Source organism: Hypomesus nipponensis, chromosome 12 (genome assembly GCF_054491055.1).
Source record: "Hypomesus nipponensis isolate SF chromosome 12, ASM5449105v1, whole genome shotgun sequence".
Lineage (NCBI taxonomy): Eukaryota > Metazoa > Chordata > Actinopteri > Osmeriformes > Osmeridae > Hypomesus > Hypomesus nipponensis.
The window spans coordinates 9,172,532-9,194,357 of NC_140372.1; the positions used below are offsets into that span (position 1 = coordinate 9,172,532).

Genomic DNA, 21,826 nt, shown 5'->3' on the forward strand with positions numbered 1-21,826 from the left:
AGTAGATTGGGGAAAATACTACCTGCACTATAAGCACTTTAGCACTGCTGAAACTTACTAGTCAACCAGTTTGTTGAGCTAGGAAATGCTGGTCGCTGCCAGTCCAGGGTGGTGAAGGGATGACAGGCATTTTGATGATAAATCAGGTACCTCCCCCCCCCCCCCCCCCCAGAATTTGAGGACAGCTGGAGAGCAAGCAGACCACCATCAGTTTTGCATAGATTTGCACAACTCATTTTTTCTTGTAGTACAACTATGCAAAACTAGTAGAGAACTGCAAAAAAAAATAAAAAAATACATAAGATTCATCTGGTGCCAGTCACAGCCCCTTATGCCAGAAGGAGCACTTAGGGCAGTAGGTGCTAGTCTACTTCACTATCTGCACTAGATGCACCTTAGCACAAAGACGTACCAATTCATACTGAATCACCAATACATGTCCATTAGAAACACCAACACGTTAGCATTGTCATGGTATTGCTAGAAGTGCCTCCACTGCAGTAGGTATTCCATAGTACTACCTGCACTGTAAGCACTTTGACAATTCCATGACTTAAAGGTCCTTCAATATCCCCTCAGTGGCATATTTTCTTGTGGTGCTTTTTAAGGGTATAAAACATCCAATCCCCAGTGTGTGTTGCCCGGTGTTCTGCAAGGACAAAGAGAGGGGTCACAGATGAACATGGTCAACTAAACAAGACAATTCAGGTAACAATTGAATTACGTTTTCAGTGAGTCACTTATGGCACGTTAACACCGGTTTCGTGATTTTAAACACTTCATTAAGGCGGATAAGATTGAAAGGTTGTGAATTATTGGTTAACCATGAGGCCACTCGAAAGAAAAAAACATGAATGAGTTGCGCAGCTTGCGGCCCGCGTTCTGTGTGTGCAATGGGCGCGTGCGCTGTAGACCACACTCGCTGTTGTTCACCCCTCCCCCACCGTCTGGATAACATGGCGCCGCTAAGTCCGCAAACATTAGCATTTCTTCTCAACACTACCCTGACCGCCTGCGCATTATTATATTTAAATACATAAATGTGTACATTACGTTGCTTAAAATACAATAAAATGAGTTTGAGTGGGATACGGTCTGGGCATTTAAGAATTGTTCGTCCTATACAGTGCTAAAGCAACGCGGTAGCACGGTGCTTCATGGGTCTGGGTTAGCAAGCTCGCGCAAGATAGCTTGTCTCAAAACATGGAAAACTACACCTCGTTTAAGCTAGCTAATGTTGGCTATCGAACATGTCCATTTTCAAACTAGTCAGGTTTTGCCAATATAGACTGAAATTATGGCAAATTTGAACAACCCGGCAACGAAATAGGTCCATCTTACATGCCTCAAATTCACATTAGACAAGCTTGTTGTAGCAAGCAAGTATAGACAACATTAACGTTGTGATCTTTCCCTGTGTTAGCTGGCTGCTGACTACCCAGTTGCCATGAAATAACTGCATGTACTACGAGTAACTTTGTTGGGCGAAAAACGAACAACTAACTAACTATTACCTTACTATTGCTAGCATAAGTTGCGCGCTAGTATAAGTAGCTAGCAGGCTTGTTAGCTTTAATAGCATAGTTAGCTAGCTAAAGCGCGCGGCCTAAACCTGCCCCATGTGCTGCTGCTTTGTTCTGGGGGGCACTTTAACTCACACACCAATGCACACGAAAAAGAGCAGGAAAATTATGTGTCGAACAAATAAACTTTTATAATTATTTTATTTGCCTCAAACTGACTAAAAAATGCAATCGCCCAGAAACACATAGACCCGTATTTTTTAAGCGCTGCAGAGAACCACTGCGAGCGTGCTGCTTTTCAAATCTCCCTCATTCCCACGACTATGGAGGAGAGGGGCTGCCATGCGCCTCTCACGCTACACTGTTTTTATCACTAACCTACCTTTTCTAACAGTCAAGTTCGATATCTTAATATATGTGTTAGACAAAATAAAAAAATATACAAAACGGTTTGATTCTTGCGAAAAGGTAAAAACACAACAAATAGACTTCCGTGCCAATAACATGCGCTTAGTAAGATACTCACCAGTGAAATCCACCATCTTCGCTCACTTGCCTGGACTTAACATTTACTGTTTCGTCTGAGAAAGAAATCTAACTATGCAATCAACTTTTAACGCATGACAAAGGTAAAATAAACATCGAAATAGAAAAAGTAAATTGTTATTTTTAGCTATGGGTAGATTTCGGATATTATTGAGGAGTACGAAAGTGGCGCGAAGGCGTCCTGTTCCTAACCATGTGGGTGAATGAAGGGCGGCTCCCTCTGAACGTAAATATGAAGCTACAACCCCCAACTCCTTAATTAGCATACAAAAACTACGGTACTTCCGATCCTTACCGTCCACCAATCCAAGAGATAGTACAAAAGAATAGGAAAAAACGTTATGAGACACATTTAGTTGTCCTCCGTCCAACATACCCAAAGACGGTTGTTTACGACAGTTATGATCTTTCAAATGAATTAATCAGTAAGTAGTTTGTAGAACATAAATGATCTCAAGCAGTAATGAGCTGAATTGGCTGACGCAGTAAATCATGTTTGTTCGTTTATTTTCTTTTATTATTTAGTTTTACCGTAAGTCAAATAAAGCATTGTAGAATGGTTTTGTGGTGTTTTCCTTTACTTTATAGGCCAACAACAATTCCATTATGCACCCCCCCCCCCCCCCCCCCCCAACTAATTGAGATAGACCCTTGGCTCTCATAGAAAAGAAACTTCTGCTTAATAAACATGGTGATGGAAATATCGATTATAGACAATGTGACGGTAACAAAGTGATAGATAATTAGTAGGAAGTTAGCAAGCTCAAAATAATTACATTCAATCGTAATCATTTATCTTTATGAATTTTCATGTTGCACTACCCAACCTATATTTTATATTTTGTTGTTCAACTAATCATTTCTTGCTGTCAGTATTCAATTATCATAGAAATCTGTTTGGGGGACTAGACCACACAGAGAACAGTTCACACAAGGAGGTGCCTCCCCATAATACTGAAAGTGTAGTTTTCCTTGCTTTGCATATTGAGGGAATCAAATGGGCATAACTAGTTTGGCATATGTAACCAGTGTCTGAATTCAAGTGAATGAGTAAAGTTCTTTCCACTCAGTTTCTAACGAATTGTTTAAAGAAACAGGGTGAAATGACATTTGAACAGATCAGCTTGGATTTGTCTGTGCATCAAAAAGCATGAGAGAAGAAAACTCAGGTGTGCACTTTGAGTCAGTTTTTGCAACAGCGCTGGGAAGCAATAATGTATGTGAGTTGACCAGCAGAGGGAAGCAATAACCCGTTTACTCTATGAGATTTTGAGTCTTGCGTGGTCTGCTACCTAAAGACACACAACCTCCTGACATTGTTTTATTTTGTTAACACGCACTTAAATACGCCAGCAACATTTTAGTCATACAACATTAAATCACAATTACCTAACTTGTTGCATTGACTAATGCTTGTTCAGTGGCTTCTCAATGTTTTTTGTATTTTATTGCACACAATTTACTACACACAATTTAGAACTTGTGACTTGTTGATGAGATGTGAACCTTACTTTCCCAGCTGCTGAGAGAGTGCTGTTTGTGAACCGCTCTGTTGACCAGGGGGTGGATCCTCTCTCTCCCAACCTCCACATTCAGCCAATAGCAGAAAGGAGGAGGACCTTTCAGGCCCCTCAACCTCCCTTGGGTCAGATCCACTAAAGACTGTCCTTATTAGCCAACCCCCAGACCCATGCGTTTCCCAAACAATAGACCAAGTTTGCAGCCTTATTTGCTTACATTAAAAGGGAAAAAAATATTGTGTCTGTGATTTTTCATGATTTGTATTGACTGTCTGAATTTGTGATTTTGATGATAGTGTACCATACTTTCTTAGGGTACTTACATACTTGTCTCGTATATAGTCTATGTACATATTACTTGTCATGCATATCTGTATACCATGTGTATATATGTATATATATAAATTCAAATGTGAGCATCTCAAACAAAGCAAAGCAGACATTAATTAAAGCAACATGTGATGCTTTAAATAATACAAAGGAGGTGGTAGGGCATTGGTAGGGTTCTTAGTAGGGTATTTTGCATACTTTATTTGTTTTTACCTTATGTCTAATTTGTATAATTCATCATGACTAAATACCACTAAACTGAAATGCCATAAGGGGATATCATGTGTATTTCCTACAGTACCATGGTAATGGTATTCTGCACAAAGCCGCTTCCGCTGATGCTACGCAACTTCTATTAGTCTCTTTCTCTAAAATGGCTGCACAGAGACAGACTCCTCCCACTCTAGGGGCCAGGAGCCTGGGGGTTCTGTTTTGTTCTGCCAGTAGAAGCAAGGCTACTATTGTCTATCCATGACCTGGGGGTCAACTGAACTCACCTCGACCTACCCTGGCCTATTCATCTGTGAAATCTTCGGAGGAGACAACAACATCTTAAAAGACCTGAGATCACTTCTAGCCTGGGGGGGGAGACATAAGTAGAGTAAGCAGGTCTGCTGCTGTTTCAGAATCAGGGTCTCTTTTCAATATATGTGTGTTTCCCTTATTTAAATGAGAGGTTCAAGCTAGTTAAGAGGGTGTAAAATCAATTGTAAGAATCAATCCAAGAATCAAGTGTTTAGTTTAAACTTTAAGTAAATGAACTGAGAAAGCACGTTCAATAATATTGAATTGGTCTGTATGCATTTGTTATTTTTCAGATTGCATGAAACAGTAGAAAAAATGCATTTGAGAAAGATGACTTCATTGTACAATAATTTATGTTTTATAAACATTCTCTGAATACAATGAAGGATGGTGTTGAAATAGTTTATTTTGTCTTCATTTAAGACCAACATTCTCCTTCTATAAGAACTTTGAAGACAAGTTTCCCTAGTGGAGCTACCTCATGGAAGCTGACAGGTTGAAAATGTGAGGCATGATGTGGCTGGAGGAGCATGAAACGTGCTTGCACATGGTTGCCAGGTTTGGTACCACAAGAGAAACCTCTAGGCTCGATACCACAGGGTTGCCACATCTTGTGAGCACTGAACAGCATCAAAGACATGTCAGACCATACTGCCTTTTCCTACTTAAAATATCAGAACCGTTCTATTTTGTCACATTTGACCAAATTACGTGAGTCATAGCAAAAATAAAAGTCATTGGTTGAGGTGATTGTGTTCAGTCTGTTGCTTTTGTTCCCAGTTGCCTTAATACAAAGCAGAGGAGGTAATCAACGTAAATAGTTTTGCAGATATACATACACATTCATTATAGATTATGAGTAGGCCTCTGTACATGTACCGCTGTAGCAACAAAAACATGAAGACATGTTTTCAAGTAGTCCTTTATGAGGAGCATTTCTTTTCTACATCAAGCTGTAGAAAGAGATACATACATAGCTGTGGCTGCTGTCCTGCTGTCCATTTAGGTTGGATATTCAGGATAGTAAAACCTACGAGACGTTGTTTCTGGTACTGTGCACACGAGATAGAATGATAGTCTGTATCATCTTAATGTCCCAAGTGTTCCATTAGAGGGGTAATGGACTGTCGTACTGTCACTGAGAGAGAAAAAAACACATGCTTTAATTATTCGTTTCTTTTACTGGTGGGTGCTGAAGTTTATGATGCATACAAGCAATTTAGAAACCAGCTCATCTGTTAAACTCCTTCTATGTTCCTGGTCAACTTGTGTCTATGAACCTAATGCTACCGATAAAGTTGTGTGAATGATTGATCTTGTAAAAAACAAAAACGTTACAGTGGTCAGGTAAACCTGAAGTGCAAATATCTATGAATTTGAGAAGGAAAAGGATAAAACAACTGTTCTGTCAGACCAAGGTGTTCACAATAAGTTAATTTATGATTCACATGTGGAAAAAGTGTATCCTGAGTCAGAATGAAAACAATTTTACTTTTGACTCCACAAAGGTAAAATTCTAGCATTACGTCACACCCACATGACAAGAAAAGAAGAAACATTCACTTTTTCCTAAGTGAAAATATAGGCTTATTTCCCTCAAACTTCATTGTGCTCTTCTGACTGGGTGTATGACCGTTGCCCAAAAAATACATAACTTCAACCACAAATAAAAGTCCCACATTAGCAGCATTGAGAGGTGGCAAACGTTGGCTTAACATAGCAAACATTTGATCAGAAAGCTAAAGCCAAACATAGAATAGCTAAACTACAGTCCAGTAGTACATCAGAGGTGAAGTTGCTCTTGTACAGAGTTTGTAAAACATCCCTCACAGGAAATAAAAGTGGAGCCCAAATGATTTACTAGCTCTCTGAGATGATATGCTAACTCAAAGAGTCCTTTCTATCGACCAGACCTTCTCCCAGGGGCTCCACCTGCACTGACCTGTGAGGAACCCTCTCATAAAGGTCATGAAGAACCTGAAGTCCAGTCAGATACAATCAAGTCTTACCAACAGCAGCACACACCACATAGTACCGACAGAGAACGGGTTCTTTCTTAGGTGCTCAGTAGAGATCCTTTTCCACATATTCTCTTTTTCCCTTTAATGTTCCTTGTTCAATTATGGTCTAACAAGCCGTATTTAGCGGATGCACCTGTATCAGAGGCTCCTCCCCCCTCCCTTCTTATACACTGACCCCGCCCTCTGACAGGAAGTCCTGCCCAGGCCACTCAGACCTTGTAGTAGATGTTTGTAGGACTCTGGGGGGGTATTTCCTGCACGATGTAGACAGGTGGTCCATAGTCCCCGCTCACACGCTCGTAGTGACGGCAGAACATGCTCTCAGAGGGCCGCAGCGGGAACACAATGTCACTGGGGTCCGAGTCGTGGTCGCTGCTGCCACCGCTGCCCCGCTTGGGCATGGCCAGCGTGTTGAGGGACATGGAGGCCGACTGCTGGCCTTCAGGGATGCAGTGTCGCCGCTGGCGCCTCCACAGCAGGACCAAAAGAACCACAACGATGACAGTAATAATGATAACCCCGCCCCAGACGACACCCATGAACACTCCCGTGTCCGAGCCAACAGCGTCTGGTGAGTCTCCACCTTTTGTCTCAGTTGTCTCTGCTGCCTCGTCTGTTGGGCCATCTGGGAAAGAGAGCGAATGGAAGTTTATGCAAGGATACAGTCAGCATTATTTCGGGGAAACAATATGTAAATGTGGAAAAATAACAACTGATGTTTACAAGTGATGTGCGACCTACTGTTGTTGCTCACTGGATCATTTTTTTTTGTGGAGGGGCCATGGCTCCCAGACTTAGTTTTTTTGGGGGGGTATCTGGTAGGAGATTCCTGTGGGGTTGATGGTGGGTCAGACGGACCTGGAAAGTAAAATACAGATAAGTGACTGTGCTCAACAATGAAACAGACAGACAATCTGAACCAAACCAGTGTTTGCATGTTACACTGGAATGGGTTTAGGATGCTTAGAATAACAAGCTGCATGCAATCTAAATTGGAGATTTGGGGATATTCATGAGAGTAATCCTTCCAACATTAGGATTACAGATTAAAGAGAAAATTCTACGACTTATTAAAGCATGCACAAAAGCAGATATTATTGCCTTACATTACAACATCTAGTTGTAATGCAGTTTTTGTAACATTAATATGTGTTTATAACCTTAATGTATGTTACCAAATGAAAAATAATCCCATTCTATCTATAGCATGACTCACATAATCTCACAGGAAATTAATAGGTTGGAAGAATGCTAACTTAAGTAGAAGTTCAAATATACTCTGCTCTAAGTCCTCTAACCTTAACTTCTTTAAATAACTGATCTTGCATATGACACATAAAAACGACTCTGACAGCTACTCTGACACACACATACACACTCACAGACACACACACAAATACTTACTTTGGCCCACCCTCAGGACCAGCTTCATGGATTTGGCTCTGCATACCCCTCCATTAGTGTTATCCAGTCCATGCAACGACCCAGTGGATGTAGCTGATATGGCACCAGACATAAATTGGTGTCAGTAAATGTTATCTATACATTTGTTGAGCCATTGCTTTCAGGAAGCAATGACCTCCCTTTTAATGAAGGGAATATATTGTATATAGTAAAACAAAAACAACAACTTCCTTGCTTGTTTATAGTTAAAGTGTGTTGATAGGGGGTCAAGCAAGTTTAATTCGCACATATCACTCACAAACAAACACCATAAACTCCCACCGGAATGAAATTGGTGGGCTATTAGAAGACCTCTCACATACACACGTACACTCTCATTAGGGCCGTTTAGGTCAGATAACAATGTCTTGCAGGCTACAAGCTAGGTTGCCAGGAAAGCTCACGTCAAATCTGTCTGATGCTGTTACAAAGCCTTGTGTGATTTGGGGCATGTAAGCTCCTAGAATCACAGAGGCCGGCGCTGCGGAGCGTGCTGTCAGAACGTGGTGAGGTAGATGAGGGGTAAAGTTACATGGTAAGACTTGCTCTCCCTCTCACGCAACACTAGGCGCTCAGAGAGTGGTTGACCAACACAGCCCCAGCAACAAGGTCGCCTTTGACATTCATTAGAGCTGACAAACTGGGAGGGGAGTAAGAGAAGATGGCCTTCACGGAGAAAAATTGAAAGCATAGACTCAAATTCTTGGTTACCTGTGTGTGACCTGTGACAACACTGACAAAAAATGAATTAGGTGGATATGCTAAGAAAGAGCAACTGGCTGTTACCAGGTTGGTCTACACTGAGCAGAGGAACAAAGCTGTGTCATCCATAAGTGCATTTGAAATATAACTGAACATTTCGCTGCCCTTATCTGGATACTGTTTCTTTCCATTTTAAGTGGCACCATGGTATGTGTAGATGTAATTTACAAGACTTCAATAGACTTGCAGATTCTGGGTTGAAAATGCTTTCAGAGAACAGTACAAAAAGCTCTACTTACATGTGATGTAGTAGTCTCTTCCCCGGAGGAACTCCAGACCCCAGAGGTTAGGGCTAAACTCCTGGAACTTGAAGGTGAACTTGACATCTCTGTTGGGCTTGTCGCAGTTGAGCAGTGGCGTGTCTGATTTGTCAATGCTGCATCTCTCCAGCTGACTGCGGGTCACCAGGTACACCCGATGGTACTCGCCCGTTCCCCCAACACCCCCAACCCTCGCCCGGGGGCACACAATGTCCATCTTGTCCCCAATCTGGGGGTAGAGGACCAAACCCTGGCCTGGAGTAAATCTAAGAAAAATATGAGAGAGAGAGAGAGAGAGAGAGAGAGAGAGAGAGAGAGAGAGAGAGAGAGAGAGAGAGAGAGAGAGAGAGAGAGAGACAGAGACAGAGACAGAGACAGAGACAGAGACAGAGACAGAGACAGAGACAGAGACAGAGAGACAGACAGACAGAGAGACAGAGAGACAGAGACAGAAAGAGAGTTGGCCAGTGTTATTTTATGTTATTATAGTTGTTTGACATGCCATGATTTAGGTTTTTAATGCTAATTCATTTTAACATGTTTCTACATTTTATTTTGTGAAATGTTGCAAGTCAGTCAAAACCTTTTATTGGATATGTTCATTACAATTAACATTTAGCAACGTTGTGGACACAAATTCATAAATTCGTTTTGGAGAAATTATGAGAGAATTTCAAAGTGTAATTTATTATTATTTATTTTGTCTAACTGATAGGAAAGTTCCTTTACTAAAAACATAATTAATCATTTATAATTTAAATTAACGGTGGTTTCTGGACCAACTTTGAGCTACTTACTTTGTATTAGAGGTATTCCAATAAAGAGAGTCCAGAACGATGGCATGGCATGAACAAATAACGATAATCAAAATACCCAAACTGTAACTCCATATGGACCTCCCCATCACACAACGAAGGCACAATATCATAAAATATGAAAGAAATTGAAGCAATTCTTCAGCATTGTTATATCCCCTAACTTTCCATTTGCACGTTGAATGACTAATTGCAATAATAATTGTAAATAAACCTCAAAACTATCCCCAAAAGACGACATTGTCAGTGACATATAAAAATCATGATGTTGACCAATAGCTGATCAAATACAAAAAGGTAAATCCAAACATGAATCCGACCTTAAACCCATTCCTGTGAATTTGGATTTATTCTGAAATCGTTGGCCAAGTGAAACAGAATAGGTCCGCCCATGTCATGGACTGCGTATAGGAGCGTCGTTTTCGCTAACTGCTCACTGCCACACACGTCCCTGCTGTGACTTTTGCTGTCTGTTAACCCCCAATACCCTCTTCAATGTAGGAGCAAACATTTGTATTAAATGTTGCACGAACAAACGTATTGAAATACAAATCTATTGAAGTTTAATGCCTCATTAAAAAAAGACTCATTCGTTTCGATTAATAAGCTTTATTGAGAAGCTTTACAGTAGGCTAATCCAGACTAGTTTGAACAATTTCATCATGCAATCAAACAGAAAACACCACAAAGACTTGTTTGCATTCAATAGAGAAACATTTGTTAATTTAAATTTTCACTTGTATTATTATTCCATTTGCTCGTAAATTTATGGTTGAAAATTAAAATATAAGAAAACAGAAAAAACGACAAACAAAGACAGAAAAAATACATATTTAAGACAAAATGTAACTATACATGTTGAAATGGATCATTTACTTTTGCAGTAACAGCTCTCAAACAAGAGAAAGAGCAGATATAATCCTGCTGACTGGAGAGAGAGGTATTGGTGTGAATGCTGCTACGTTGGAGTTTGTACTTCAGTCACCCCAGTCATGGACAGCATTAACACCACACAATATGTTATGGTTGTGGATAACTGGCTCAGAGACCAAGGGATATAGGGGAAGGAGGACAGACAAGAAAAGAGAGAGTGAGAGGTAGAGAGAGAAACAAACAGAGAGAGAGAGAGAGGTAGAGAGAGAAACAAACAGAGAGAGAGAGCGAAACAGAAAGAGAGCAAAGAGAGAGAAAATGTTTGTGTGCACATGTGCGTCTGTGTGTGATGGAGAGTGCACAAGTGCATTTCTTAGGTGCGTGTGCATTCACATGCATGTACCTGTGTGTGTGTTTCACTATTCCTTAGTTACATTTCCTTCCCAGAAAGCAGTGCTAGCTGTAGCAGACTGACCCCAGAGCAGGGATAATGCTAAGATGGTAGGTGTCTATTAGAGAACAACCCCTATCACGATTAGCATTAACCCCACTATGGGACACAATTGGACTGGCAACTGTCAGCTTTACGTTTCCTCCAGTGAAGAGAGGGAGTTGGATATGTGGCGACATCACATCATATGATCTGCAGGGGGTGAGAAATATGCACATGTGATGTGCATCACTGTTAGAGAGTAAAGCAGAGTGACTAACAGATTCAACGAGGTACTCAGTCCAAATCACAGTCAGTATGACACTTCCAACAGTGGAAACACAGGAAATATCAAACATGTTTTCCCATTTATCAGTCTGTTTACTGCTGAACCAACACACCAACTTATTATATTCTGCTGAACATATCCTCATTAATGAAGGACTTCCGTACTTTCATTACTCTAGTTCTATTTTGGCCTTTACTTTATGTGTCTTGTATTCTTCTGTTCTGTGTCCCATTCTTTGATAGTCTTTTCTATCTAGTCTACCTTTGAAAGATGAAATGTACAATTTGCTCACACATCCATTCATATTCTGAAGTAAAGGAGCAACATTTATCTGAGCAGTGCTATACATTTTGAGCTCTAGATATTTGGAGCACAGCTGTGGCCTGGCCCCCCTCACTCTTCCACAATGATCTTGCCAGTGGCATACTGTGATAGCAGATTTAGGTACAAAAATGATTATTACATATTCCTCCACAGATACTTTCCACAAACACTTTATCTGAGCAGTTCAAAAGGTTGGTTTTTGGCAGAACTCTCAAAAAATTATTTAGAGAATTATTAAACCCAATACTTGGTTGGTTACCCAAAAATGCAAAAGCAAATGGTTTCCAGCTGAAAGCAAAAATAGTCACAATTTCTTCTGGTCAGTAGTATCATAACTGATGACTGAATTAATGAATTATATTAATACATGTATCAACCAAAGTAAGCAGTAGTATGACACTGAAAAGCCTAAATAAGAGGTTAATTAAAAACTGATTTGAAAACCCCACAGGTCCTTGGTGAAAAGTAAGCACAAGGCTGTAGATAATGTAATGTCATGTGTCTGTGTGTATTACATTTTACCTTCAATAGACTTCCTCCCTCAGGATGCTGAACACTTCCTTTATCAACGTATTCCTCCATAAGTGCAGAAACCCTTCTCAACGCCTAAACTCTCTCTCTCTCTCTCTCATTGGTAAATGACAAGCTTGTCTGTATCTCCTTTATATAGTGTATAGTGTGACTCATTTAAATTCCCCCTCCACGGAAAGTCAAGGGTGAGGTGTAGAGTGCCATGCGTGTGTCAGTGATAAGTTTAAAAGACAAGTGAAAAAACACATGATCTAATCTTTGTACCAGCAAACACAATGCCAAGATACAATACAATTTTACAGTGTTATTTCAATTACTTCCAATATTATGATTATGACCATTGGTATTAAATAAATTAGTCTCTGGAATTTCTGTTATGACCTGGGAAGTTCTGACATTGTATAATAATTATGATAGTGAGGAAGAAAATGATGAGATTGTCAGTTCAAGCTGGGGATTTTACAGCGAAAGGTTTGGTCAGACCCCTCTCTGCAAATGACTGGCCTGTACATGCTGCACCCTTTCTCATATCTAAGATGTTGCCTGGATTGACCCAGAATTTAGCTTCCCCTTCAATGTGTCTCCATGGTAGCCTAACAATCATCAATGCTACTCATCTCTGGATAGCTAAGGTACATTCCCTTTGCACTCACACCTGTCTTGCTTTAGAATGAACAGCACACTCATTTCAATTTTGTCTTTGGTTTCTATTCACTTATTCAGGACATGTGCAAATGCTAGGTCATAATCATTTATTTTGTACAATAGATTTTACAATACTTAGTACTCAACCGTTCGATAACTTTGAGATTAACTAAAGTGGAAGTGGAGCAGTTCAAGTATATTTTTCCAAACAAAATATCATTAGTATCATTACAATACAACAGGATTTCAGGTATTCTGAAAGTGTAAACAGTCAACAACAAATACTAAAAGGAGGGGGAAGAATTTAAGGAACTAAAGAGGGTGGGGGAGACTTAGATACATTAGGGACCCTCCCTGGCAGTTGGGAAATTCAAGGTCAACCACACATACAAAGAGGCATGGCTCTCAGTTCGAGGCATCGCATTGTTCTTGCCACAGTTTCACACAAGCTCTCCCTCTCAGACAAACATTTGCTTTGCCCTACTGACTAGAAATGAGTACAACTTTTATTTCTGCCACGCGAAAAAATTGAAGAAACTGCAACTGAACAGAAATTCTAACAATATACAGAACTGAAATTACGGTGAAAGTTAGTCTAGACTTTACAGTATTTCATTCTTGAAATGTCTATGAGCCTTAATTCTCCACGTGGGCACTCCGCTCTCTTTTCCTGTCATACGTGGGTCGCACTTTATAGAGCACACATGAGATACAATTTCCTGTTACCCATATAGTACGTCATGACTTTTTGTTGTATGTGTTTGTGATTGTGTGTGTTTGGCAGGTCCATCACCAAGTACTCTGTGAATAAAAAAAGCAGTACCAAGGGGAAATACACAGAGAGGAAATTACCAATCCACACATACTGATTCACACAGCCTCTTAAACCATGACCCCACAAATTACTTTGATATCTGTTTGATACTACACTGGAAACAGCACACTCAGCTCTCTTTAAGATGATAATTGCAAAGATTTTTCAAACTTCCCACTGCATTTATATTGAGTTCCAACTTTCAAATAGCAACAAGGTTTTGTACTCCTTTTTAAAAAAACTAAAAATTAATCTTGAAAAGAACCCATCTGTGAGTGCCCACTTTCATTTTCACTCACCCAACCAGTTTGGCTGTCAAACCAAGACTGGGCATCATGAGAAAAGAGCTCCAGTATCTGCTCAGGGTTTGTGGCAGCACTGTGCAGGTGAGGGGGTTGCAATCTCCTGCTTCTGAGTCACATTATGTGTAAAACGGGGGATTTGGAGAAGAGGGGTTTGTCCATGAGAGGGCAGAATTCCCAGTATTGTTTGAATGACAGAAATTGTACACATCCACTATATGTTGCCAATAGTTTGAAGACACATAAATGTTGAACCTCTCATTCCAAAACAAAGGACATTAACATGGGTTGGTTGTCACTCTGATTCTGTTACTCTTCACTCTTTTGGGAAGTCTTTCCAAAGAACATTGACTCAGGTTTTGCTTCCATTCAGCCACAGGAGCATTAGGGAAAGTTGGGCACTGACGTTAGGTGATTTGACCTGGCTGGCAGAAGGAGTTAGAATGAATCTCAAATGTGTTTGAAAGTGTTTAGGTCAAAGATATGTGCGGGCCAGTCATGTCACCAAGCTCAACAAAACATGGATGGACTCACAGCAAAGTAACACTATTTAACTCTTTCTATGCCGGGGAAGTCCATATTACAACCTAATTCAAGATTGCAACAAACAAAGGGAAACCACATTCCCAGTTGGATAGTAACAAAAGTCATTATTAAATACTTGGCAGTCTAGTCTATACGAGTGGATGAGGGATCAGGCTGAAGATAACATTGAAAACTGTTTAAACCTACTCCACAAACTATAATCGCAAATAAAAATGGCATGTGTGGGAAAATCTGGAATGTTCTCTCCAGAGGAGAGCTCTGGAGCACTGCCTGCCTCCTCAGGAGTGCCCCCATCAGTGCTGATGACTCACCCAGTTCTGCCCAGCAATCTCCTGCATGATATTACATTATAGTCATTTAGAAAAAGCTTTTATCCAAAGCAACACACAAAATAGTGCATCTATAAAGTACAGTAGAAAATATAGTATCCAAAGTGTATAGTATTGTAATAAAATGTCAGTGGAGATAGTCAAGCAATGGCCTGAATTTGCCAGGCACAGTACAAAGTAACCACATCTCATCTATGATGAACAAAAATAAGCTCAATTACAGTGCAACAATAACATCTGAGCTTCAATACAACATTGCACAGTGTAGCAAGAACAATTTCGCATTTCAAGCCTGACACAGAGATTCAGATAGTGATGGAGAGCCCTCTTGCTTGGGATGACTTTGGCAGGGATGAAAGTAGCTCCATCTTGTAAGGGATCAGGTTCTGGGAGCACACCCATGAGGACACGTCAATCTTTGTTTGACTTGGGAAGCAGAGGGTGGGATGGAGAGAAACAGCACAATGCCGTCAACACAGCAGTGGTTAGAGAAGCTCTGTGATTTGATGACCGAGTCAGGTGATCTGGTGACCAAGTCAGGTGATCTGGTGTAGACGGAGAAGAGACGGGGTCTCAGCACAGAGCCCTGTGGGTCTCCTGTAGCGAGGGGACAAGGTGCCCAAGCTGACCCCCTGTGGGTCTTCATTTGTAAAACATTTGCCCAAGTATCCCCAGGTACTCTAGATCAACAGAGTACAGTAGAGTGATGTGGACAAACACCAAAACAAACTCAACAAACAACCATAGGAAAGTGAGCCATGAGTCATGACAAGCAAAGTTAAACTGTCAGTGATGATTAAAACTGTTACACCAGTACACTCATTATTTGATCAATGCACTTAAACTAATAACAACAGATAACAACCACATTTACAGATAGATGCATGCGCTGATCATTACTATCATTTAAAGGAAGTGCATGAACCGAACCGTCAGAAAGTGAAATGATCTCATATGAATCCGTTGGGGTGGGGAATTCACACATTCACATCCACTCAGAGTGGGAAAGCACTGCTGCCTCAGATCCTGACACACTGACATTTAAACGTTGTCTCTGACAAACATGCAGCATTCATACAAGCTTCCCAGGTGGCGCACAGAGGTGCCGGAGCACAGGAACAACACAGACCTCTACATGCAGTCATGACTAGAGCACACAGCGCCACCATGTGGTGAAACAAGAGAATAAACGTCTGTGTGTCTGCATGTGTGTCTGCGTGTGTGGGGAAGTGTGGGGGGGGGGGGTGGTAACCAAATCATTTCACGTAATTCTTTATTTTCTTTATTTTACACGTTCTCAAACAACAGGATTTCACCACAACTGAGCAACTGTTCACTGCCTACTTAATTAAATGAATTAAATGGCATACGAAGTATAAAAAGAGTCTGTTCTTGTAAAAGGTTTTGTGTCGATGATCATCTTTCATATCACTGTCCAAATCAGATACTAAACAGGAAACATAAAGAAACACACATTCTCGACTACTAGGTAAGAAGGCCCTCCCTAACTTGCCTTCATCCTCCCTCTTTCACTCCCTCCCTCCTCCCTCCCTCTCTTTTTCTCTTTCCCTCTTTATTGTCTACAGACGTAGAAGCAGGTAAGCAACATAATCTTTACATTCCAAAAAATGTACCTACAAAAACTAAATCTTCCTGACCGTACTTTAATTACAACATGTTAATGAGTCAAAGAGGTTTGAAATAGTCTTTAGCTAAACACCTTCTGTCCACTCTGAGCTGGGCAAGCCTGTCAATAAAACTGATAAGGCTTCCACAGAAGCAGTCGGGAAATAGCTGGGCACAAGTGAATATTTCCTTTGTGGTAGTGGTAGAGGTGTAGCAATGAAGGTGTGTGCAAGTCTCATTCCTGGCATTCACTTGTGATAGGTGTGGACAAGCCTGCTCTGGAAAAGTGCGATAAGTAAGTCTATTTAACAATGCAGGTGAAGTATTCTCTTTGAGAAGTGAAAGCTGGTTTTGGTCCTGTACATACATATGGTTGTTGTAAGAACCCATGATTAAGCTTGTAATTATCAACGGAGGGGAAATAATACTTTATCATTAATACCACAATGTGGAGCAGGGAGCGTGTCACCGCAGTATACTAAGGTATTAGCTTCAGGCAACAATATGAGTGAAGGCATGTAGTCAAGTGTCATCATTATTTTCATTGAACATATTGCTGAAGTGAATATTCGAAGTATTCCTTACATTGAACTCATAGCTGAGGTGTACATTCAACTCATATGTTGTGTCACAGTGCTCCTCAAATAAATAAAAACTGAGGAAAAGGAAGATTCTGGTAGAGTAAGCGGATGTCATTAAGATTGTTCTTAATGTTCCTAATTCAACAACGAACAAAAACTGACAAAACCATTGTGAAAGTGTTTCGATCTTTTCCTCATAGCAGGATGTTGCCACAAACGTCTGGACCCATGCGTGATGTAACTGTTCCCTCTCTCTTCTCAGAAGGTCAACATCTGATAAAAATGTCTTCAAGTCCCACCCCGTCTACTTTCACTTTGGATGTCCTTGCCAACCGCTCGTCCACCCCTGGGCCTAAGCCCAGCCCGGAGGTTTTGCAGGCTGAGGCAGGCCGAGTCGTCCAGATGGTGGCCACCATCCTAATTTTTCTGGTAGGTGTGCCTAAAGCACCATTCCTTCACCCTTGTTTGAACTGGTTCGTCAAGATATGTGCAGGTCCTGGTAATCAATCAAACTGAATCCGACGGAGGTACCCCCTCGAATGTGACACAGATGACTTTGTTTGCTTCCAGGTGGGCATACCCTTGAACGGGCTGGTGGTGTGGGCGTTGGCGTGGCGAGGCCGTCTGGAGCGGCGTGGGAGCAGGGGCGAGAGCAGAGGCGCCAACAGCTTCCGGGTGTACGTGGTCAACTTGGCCCTGGCCGACCTGGTGCTGCTGTTGAGGACGCCGCTGGCCCTGGGCTACCTGGTCCATGGCTACAGCTGGCCCTTCGGCGTCGCTTTCTGCAAGCTGGTGATCTTCCTGCGCTGCCTGGGCCTCTATGCCGCTGCCTTCTTGCTGTGCGCCGTGGCTCTGGAGCGCTGCCTGTGTCTGCTCCGGCCTGTCTGGGCAAGTCTCCGGCGACCACGCTGGGCGGTGCCCCTGGCTTGTGGACTCCTGTGGACTCTGGCCACCGCTCTGGCTGCGCCCTACCTCCACACTGCCACCTTAAAGGAGATAAACAGCACCCAACAGTGCTGGGATAGCGACGGAGCCAATATGGGTCTGTTTGTTATAGAGACACTGGCTGGCTTCCTGCTGCCGCTGCTGGTCTTCCTGGGGAGTAACGTCGCCGTGCTGCTCTCTGCCAGACAGGCCGACACAGCCACGCCCACATCCTCATCGTCACCAGCATCCACAGCCAGGATTCTCAGGCTGTACCGTGTGCTCTTCCTCACGATGCTCCTCTTCCTCACCTGCTGGGTGCCGTACTTCACCTGTCGATTCCTGCGGGCTCTGTCCTATGGGCGCCCAGAGCTGGCAGGGCTGTACAGAGCCTCGTTGAAAGCCACATACATCTCTCTGTTCCTGGTCTATTTGAAAAGTGCCCTCAATCCAGTCCTGTACGTGTTCGCTGCCCGTGGGCTGGGCCGGGCCGTGAAGGCATCCCTCATTTCCACCATCGAGCGGGTGTTTGACGACTCAGAATCCATTCGTAGGAAGTCACTCCGGAGGGGTAACTCCCAGATCTAGCAGAACCGAAAGCCTGAATCTTTTGTCCCCTGCGCATTACACACTGGATTGGACTATGTTGGCATTGCTTCTGTGGGTAAATGCCTTTGAAGTTCTGCCCTACTGTTCACTGTGACTGGGCAACATTTTGTATTACTGAACAGCTGAGCAGACCAAATGCAATATGGAATCTCCATGTTGACATGAGGCACCACATATTGAGTTACTAAAGAAGTGGACATTACCCAGGTCAACATAATAGACTTTATTTCTTTATGTGACACAAACCCAATGTGTTCAGATATTGGCACATGCTGAGCTGGACAACACTGTGGACCAAACGACTTTCTGCATTAGTTGGAAACACTGATGCTCTTTTGCACTATCCATTTGCATTGTTGTATTTCCATGTTGTATTAATCAATAAAAGCAGTATAAAATATCTATTTAACAAATGTTTATTTTGTAATACTTTGTAATACTTAAGTAATAGAAAAGAGTTAACATGTTTGAAGCCACATACAAACTTGGATGGTATATTATACCTATAAACAAGGTATTACCAGATATTCAGTTGATCAAAGTGAACTAAATACATGTCTAACCTTCAACGTTTGTAATACCGTGTACTATTGGAATGAATTAAAATCATTTATCAAAAAGATTGGTGCCCTGGATTGGTAATTGAATCCAATCTGATCAAATGGAATGGGCAGACGAAACTCACTATCAGAGGGTTAGGTCACACAACCCCTGGTTAGCCATTGCTATTGGTCAGGTGTGCAGGAGGAGGCAGGAGATGGTCAGTGTGTCTGTGTACGTGCTTCATCAGAGCCATGGTGTTCTGGATAGGGCCGTTCTGGAGTGCCGTCCCCAGTCGCAGGGCAGTGGCGGCCCTGTCTGCCTTGGGAATGAGGTCTAGCAGCTTCTCCTGTGGGAAGGGGAGGATTAGGTTTATGACGGCCATTTGTAACGAGTCTGTGTGAGGTGTTGGATGGTACGGACGTCGTGTACAGTACAGTCAAGACATACACACTACAAACAGTACCCTTCCAACCACATTTGACACGGTGTTTAACAATATTGTGTGAACCGACAGGGTCCAAAACGAATATGCCATGATGAAATATCAGAGTTGTTATTCTCAAATATACAGGTTATGCAACAGTCTGTTGAACAAAGGCTTTGTCAGCAGAATGCTTTGGCAAAATTCATGTTGAAGCATACATTCATGTTGCGGCATACAAGGTGTGAAATGACCTTCCTGTTCCCGGTATGAGCAATGACAAGCCACTTCCTTTTCCTCTGAACACTGACTGACAACCCAGATGTTTATCGGTGTTGCGTGTGTGCATGTTAGGGCTGAAGAAGAAGACCCTACCTGTAGGGTTGGTTGGCTGTCTTTGCGTGGGGGAAGAGGGCGGAGATTCAGGGCTTCTCTTTGAGACAACAGGACCTGAGATAACAAAACAAGCGTTTCTTCATTTCTGAAAATACATTATGCGAAAAAGTTACGTGCCTATCTGTACATCTGTGTGGTGTGTCTGTGTGTGTGTACCTCCTGGGCCGCCTCGTTCTCCTCCAGTTGCTGTCTCAGTTTACTACACTCGTGGTCCAGGGAGGCTGTTTGTTCCTCCATCTGCTCCAGGGTGTTGACCACAGCTCTCAAGTCCTCCTTGAGACACACACACATACTTAGAAAGTATATCAGCACAGGAATGGTGCCTCTCCTCTTTGCCCCTTCTCTCACCTCCAGTGTGGCCAAAGTCTGCTTGCCCTGAGTGGACTTCTTGCTCTCTTCCTGGTGCTGGCGAGAGGCATGAACTATCTCTCCACGTTTCTGGACAGGAACTGGGAGCTCCACACAACTGGCAAGGAACCTGGAACAGCGTGCTTACAGATTTAGTGTGTCTGCAATCCGGGTTTTGCAGATGAATGCGATAGACTGTTTTTGGTCACTACTTCAATTCTCACCTTTTTTTCAGAGTGTTAAGATGTTTTTGTACTTCCTCTTTCTCAGTCCTTATCCGAGCTATAACAGACCTGAAGATGAGGGTTATCATCAGTCATTTGAGTTATTTACAAATGTACAATGACTCCATGCACTGGGCACTCACAGTAGGGATAGGTCCAACATATTTTCCAAAGCTGTAATGGAGGATATAGACATGGGCTTCCAATTCTCCTGCCCTTTGACATTCTTAGAGGCTGAAACTGCAAACAGAAGAAAAGCCAGCACACATTCCAAATGAGTCATGAGGATAGATTTGAGGTCACACCCGCTTACCAGCATTAACCTCAGCAGGTCCCCTCCTCACTACCCACCTTTCCTCTTCTGTGGTTTAATGTGCTTTACTTGATTGCTGGTCCCTGGCCTCTATTTGATGATGATACACAAACAAATATTTAACACAGTTGCATGTAATATTAGTATAAACATAGCAGCTGTGGGATTTTATTTAAAGATTTTCACTCATGGGGTTCACCGTCTTACCAGAGGGTCTTTCTGATGACGCCGCTTCCCAGCTGGCTCCTTGATTTTAGTGTTCGGTGCCTGAGACGGGGGTCGTTGAGATCCTCGGGCAGGCTTCATCTTATCAGTCAGAAGCTCGAGTCACAGAAAGTTCCGAAATGTAGGCTGTGCGTTGGTTCTAAGATAGCGTAACGCTAGATAGCAAATATTAGACAATTCGAGATAGCTAGCTACTACTGTAGTAGCAAACTGGCTAAAGCGAGTTTGTAAAAAAGAGGGTTAAAAAAACAAAACAGTTAGCTAGCTTAGTAAGATACTCACATGTTATGTATCTAAATGTTTAAACTAGCATGTCACATCTCTTCTCTCAACGGCACTGCAATATACTTCTCAATACCACAAGTGTGTTGCTGATTATTTGCGAGATGTTTGCAAACGAGTAGCACCAGACCCAGTTTCGCGGTAAAGTGCAGTTCAATTTAGAAAGGTTGCGCATGCGCGCACAAGTGCGGCTCCACATTTCGGACATGGTGAGAATTACAAAACAGACAGGACAGCACGTGTTTCCAAATGCGTCCGTTGATTGGTTGCAGCGCCCTAGCGTCAAGTTGAAAAGGTATCAACTTTTTTTTCGTCCCAGAAAACAACGCTCAAATCTCAAACTCTTTGCCGCACGTTGGCTCATTCCCTAAACTAGATCATATTTACATGGCTCTGTCCTCCCTCAATCCCTGGGACCGTCTCAATACTACCATACGATTTACTATGCAAGAAAAAAAAAGTATGTCCCAATACAAAGTATGTTGAATGTGTGATCAATGTGAATC

At 42.1% G+C, this 21,826-nt stretch overlaps 3 protein-coding genes across 8 annotated transcripts; 1 reads left to right on the top strand and 2 right to left on the bottom strand.

The window, feature by feature from the left end:
* Window positions 1-6,674: 6,674 nt before the first annotated feature.
* On the bottom strand, window positions 6,675-9,834 carry LOC146260964 (ephrin-B2a-like). 3 transcript variants are annotated; one of them, XM_084668183.1, is made up of 5 exons: window positions 9,728-9,834; window positions 8,910-9,196; window positions 7,870-7,962; window positions 7,220-7,323; window positions 6,675-7,073 (listed from the first exon to the last, which is right to left on the bottom strand). In XM_084668183.1, the coding sequence occupies exons 1-5, from the start codon at window positions 9,832-9,834 to the stop codon at window positions 6,675-6,677; spliced, it is 990 nt and encodes a 329-aa protein (XP_084524309.1). The 3 variants fall into 3 exon arrangements, with proteins under 3 accessions (XP_084524309.1, XP_084524308.1, XP_084524310.1); XM_084668182.1 differs by having other exon boundaries at window positions 6,675-7,069; window positions 7,207-7,323; XM_084668184.1 differs by having other exon boundaries at window positions 6,675-7,042; window positions 7,189-7,323.
* Window positions 9,835-17,300: 7,466 nt separating this feature from the next.
* Window positions 17,301-18,925, top strand: LOC146260965 (C3a anaphylatoxin chemotactic receptor). The gene is made up of 2 exons (XM_084668411.1): window positions 17,301-17,464; window positions 17,606-18,925. Exons 1-2 carry the CDS (start codon window positions 17,318-17,320, stop codon window positions 18,545-18,547), a joined length of 1,089 nt encoding a protein of 362 aa, XP_084524537.1. The 5' UTR covers window positions 17,301-17,317; the 3' UTR covers window positions 18,548-18,925.
* Window positions 18,926-18,968: 43 nt separating this feature from the next.
* Window positions 18,969-21,481, bottom strand: cenpq (centromere protein Q). Of its 4 annotated transcripts, none has more exons than XM_084668415.1 (9): window positions 21,321-21,480; window positions 21,021-21,119; window positions 20,852-20,903; window positions 20,644-20,740; window positions 20,501-20,569; window positions 20,277-20,406; window positions 20,085-20,201; window positions 19,908-19,982; window positions 18,969-19,457 (listed from the first exon to the last, which is right to left on the bottom strand). In XM_084668415.1, the coding sequence occupies exons 2-9, from the start codon at window positions 21,117-21,119 to the stop codon at window positions 19,284-19,286; spliced, it is 813 nt and encodes a 270-aa protein (XP_084524541.1). In that variant the 5' UTR covers window positions 21,321-21,480; the 3' UTR covers window positions 18,969-19,283. The 4 variants fall into 4 exon arrangements, with proteins under 4 accessions (XP_084524541.1, XP_084524540.1, XP_084524539.1 ...); XM_084668414.1 differs by having other exon boundaries at window positions 21,021-21,177; XM_084668413.1 differs by having other exon boundaries at window positions 21,021-21,193.
* Between the last annotated feature and the right edge of the window lie 345 nt (window positions 21,482-21,826).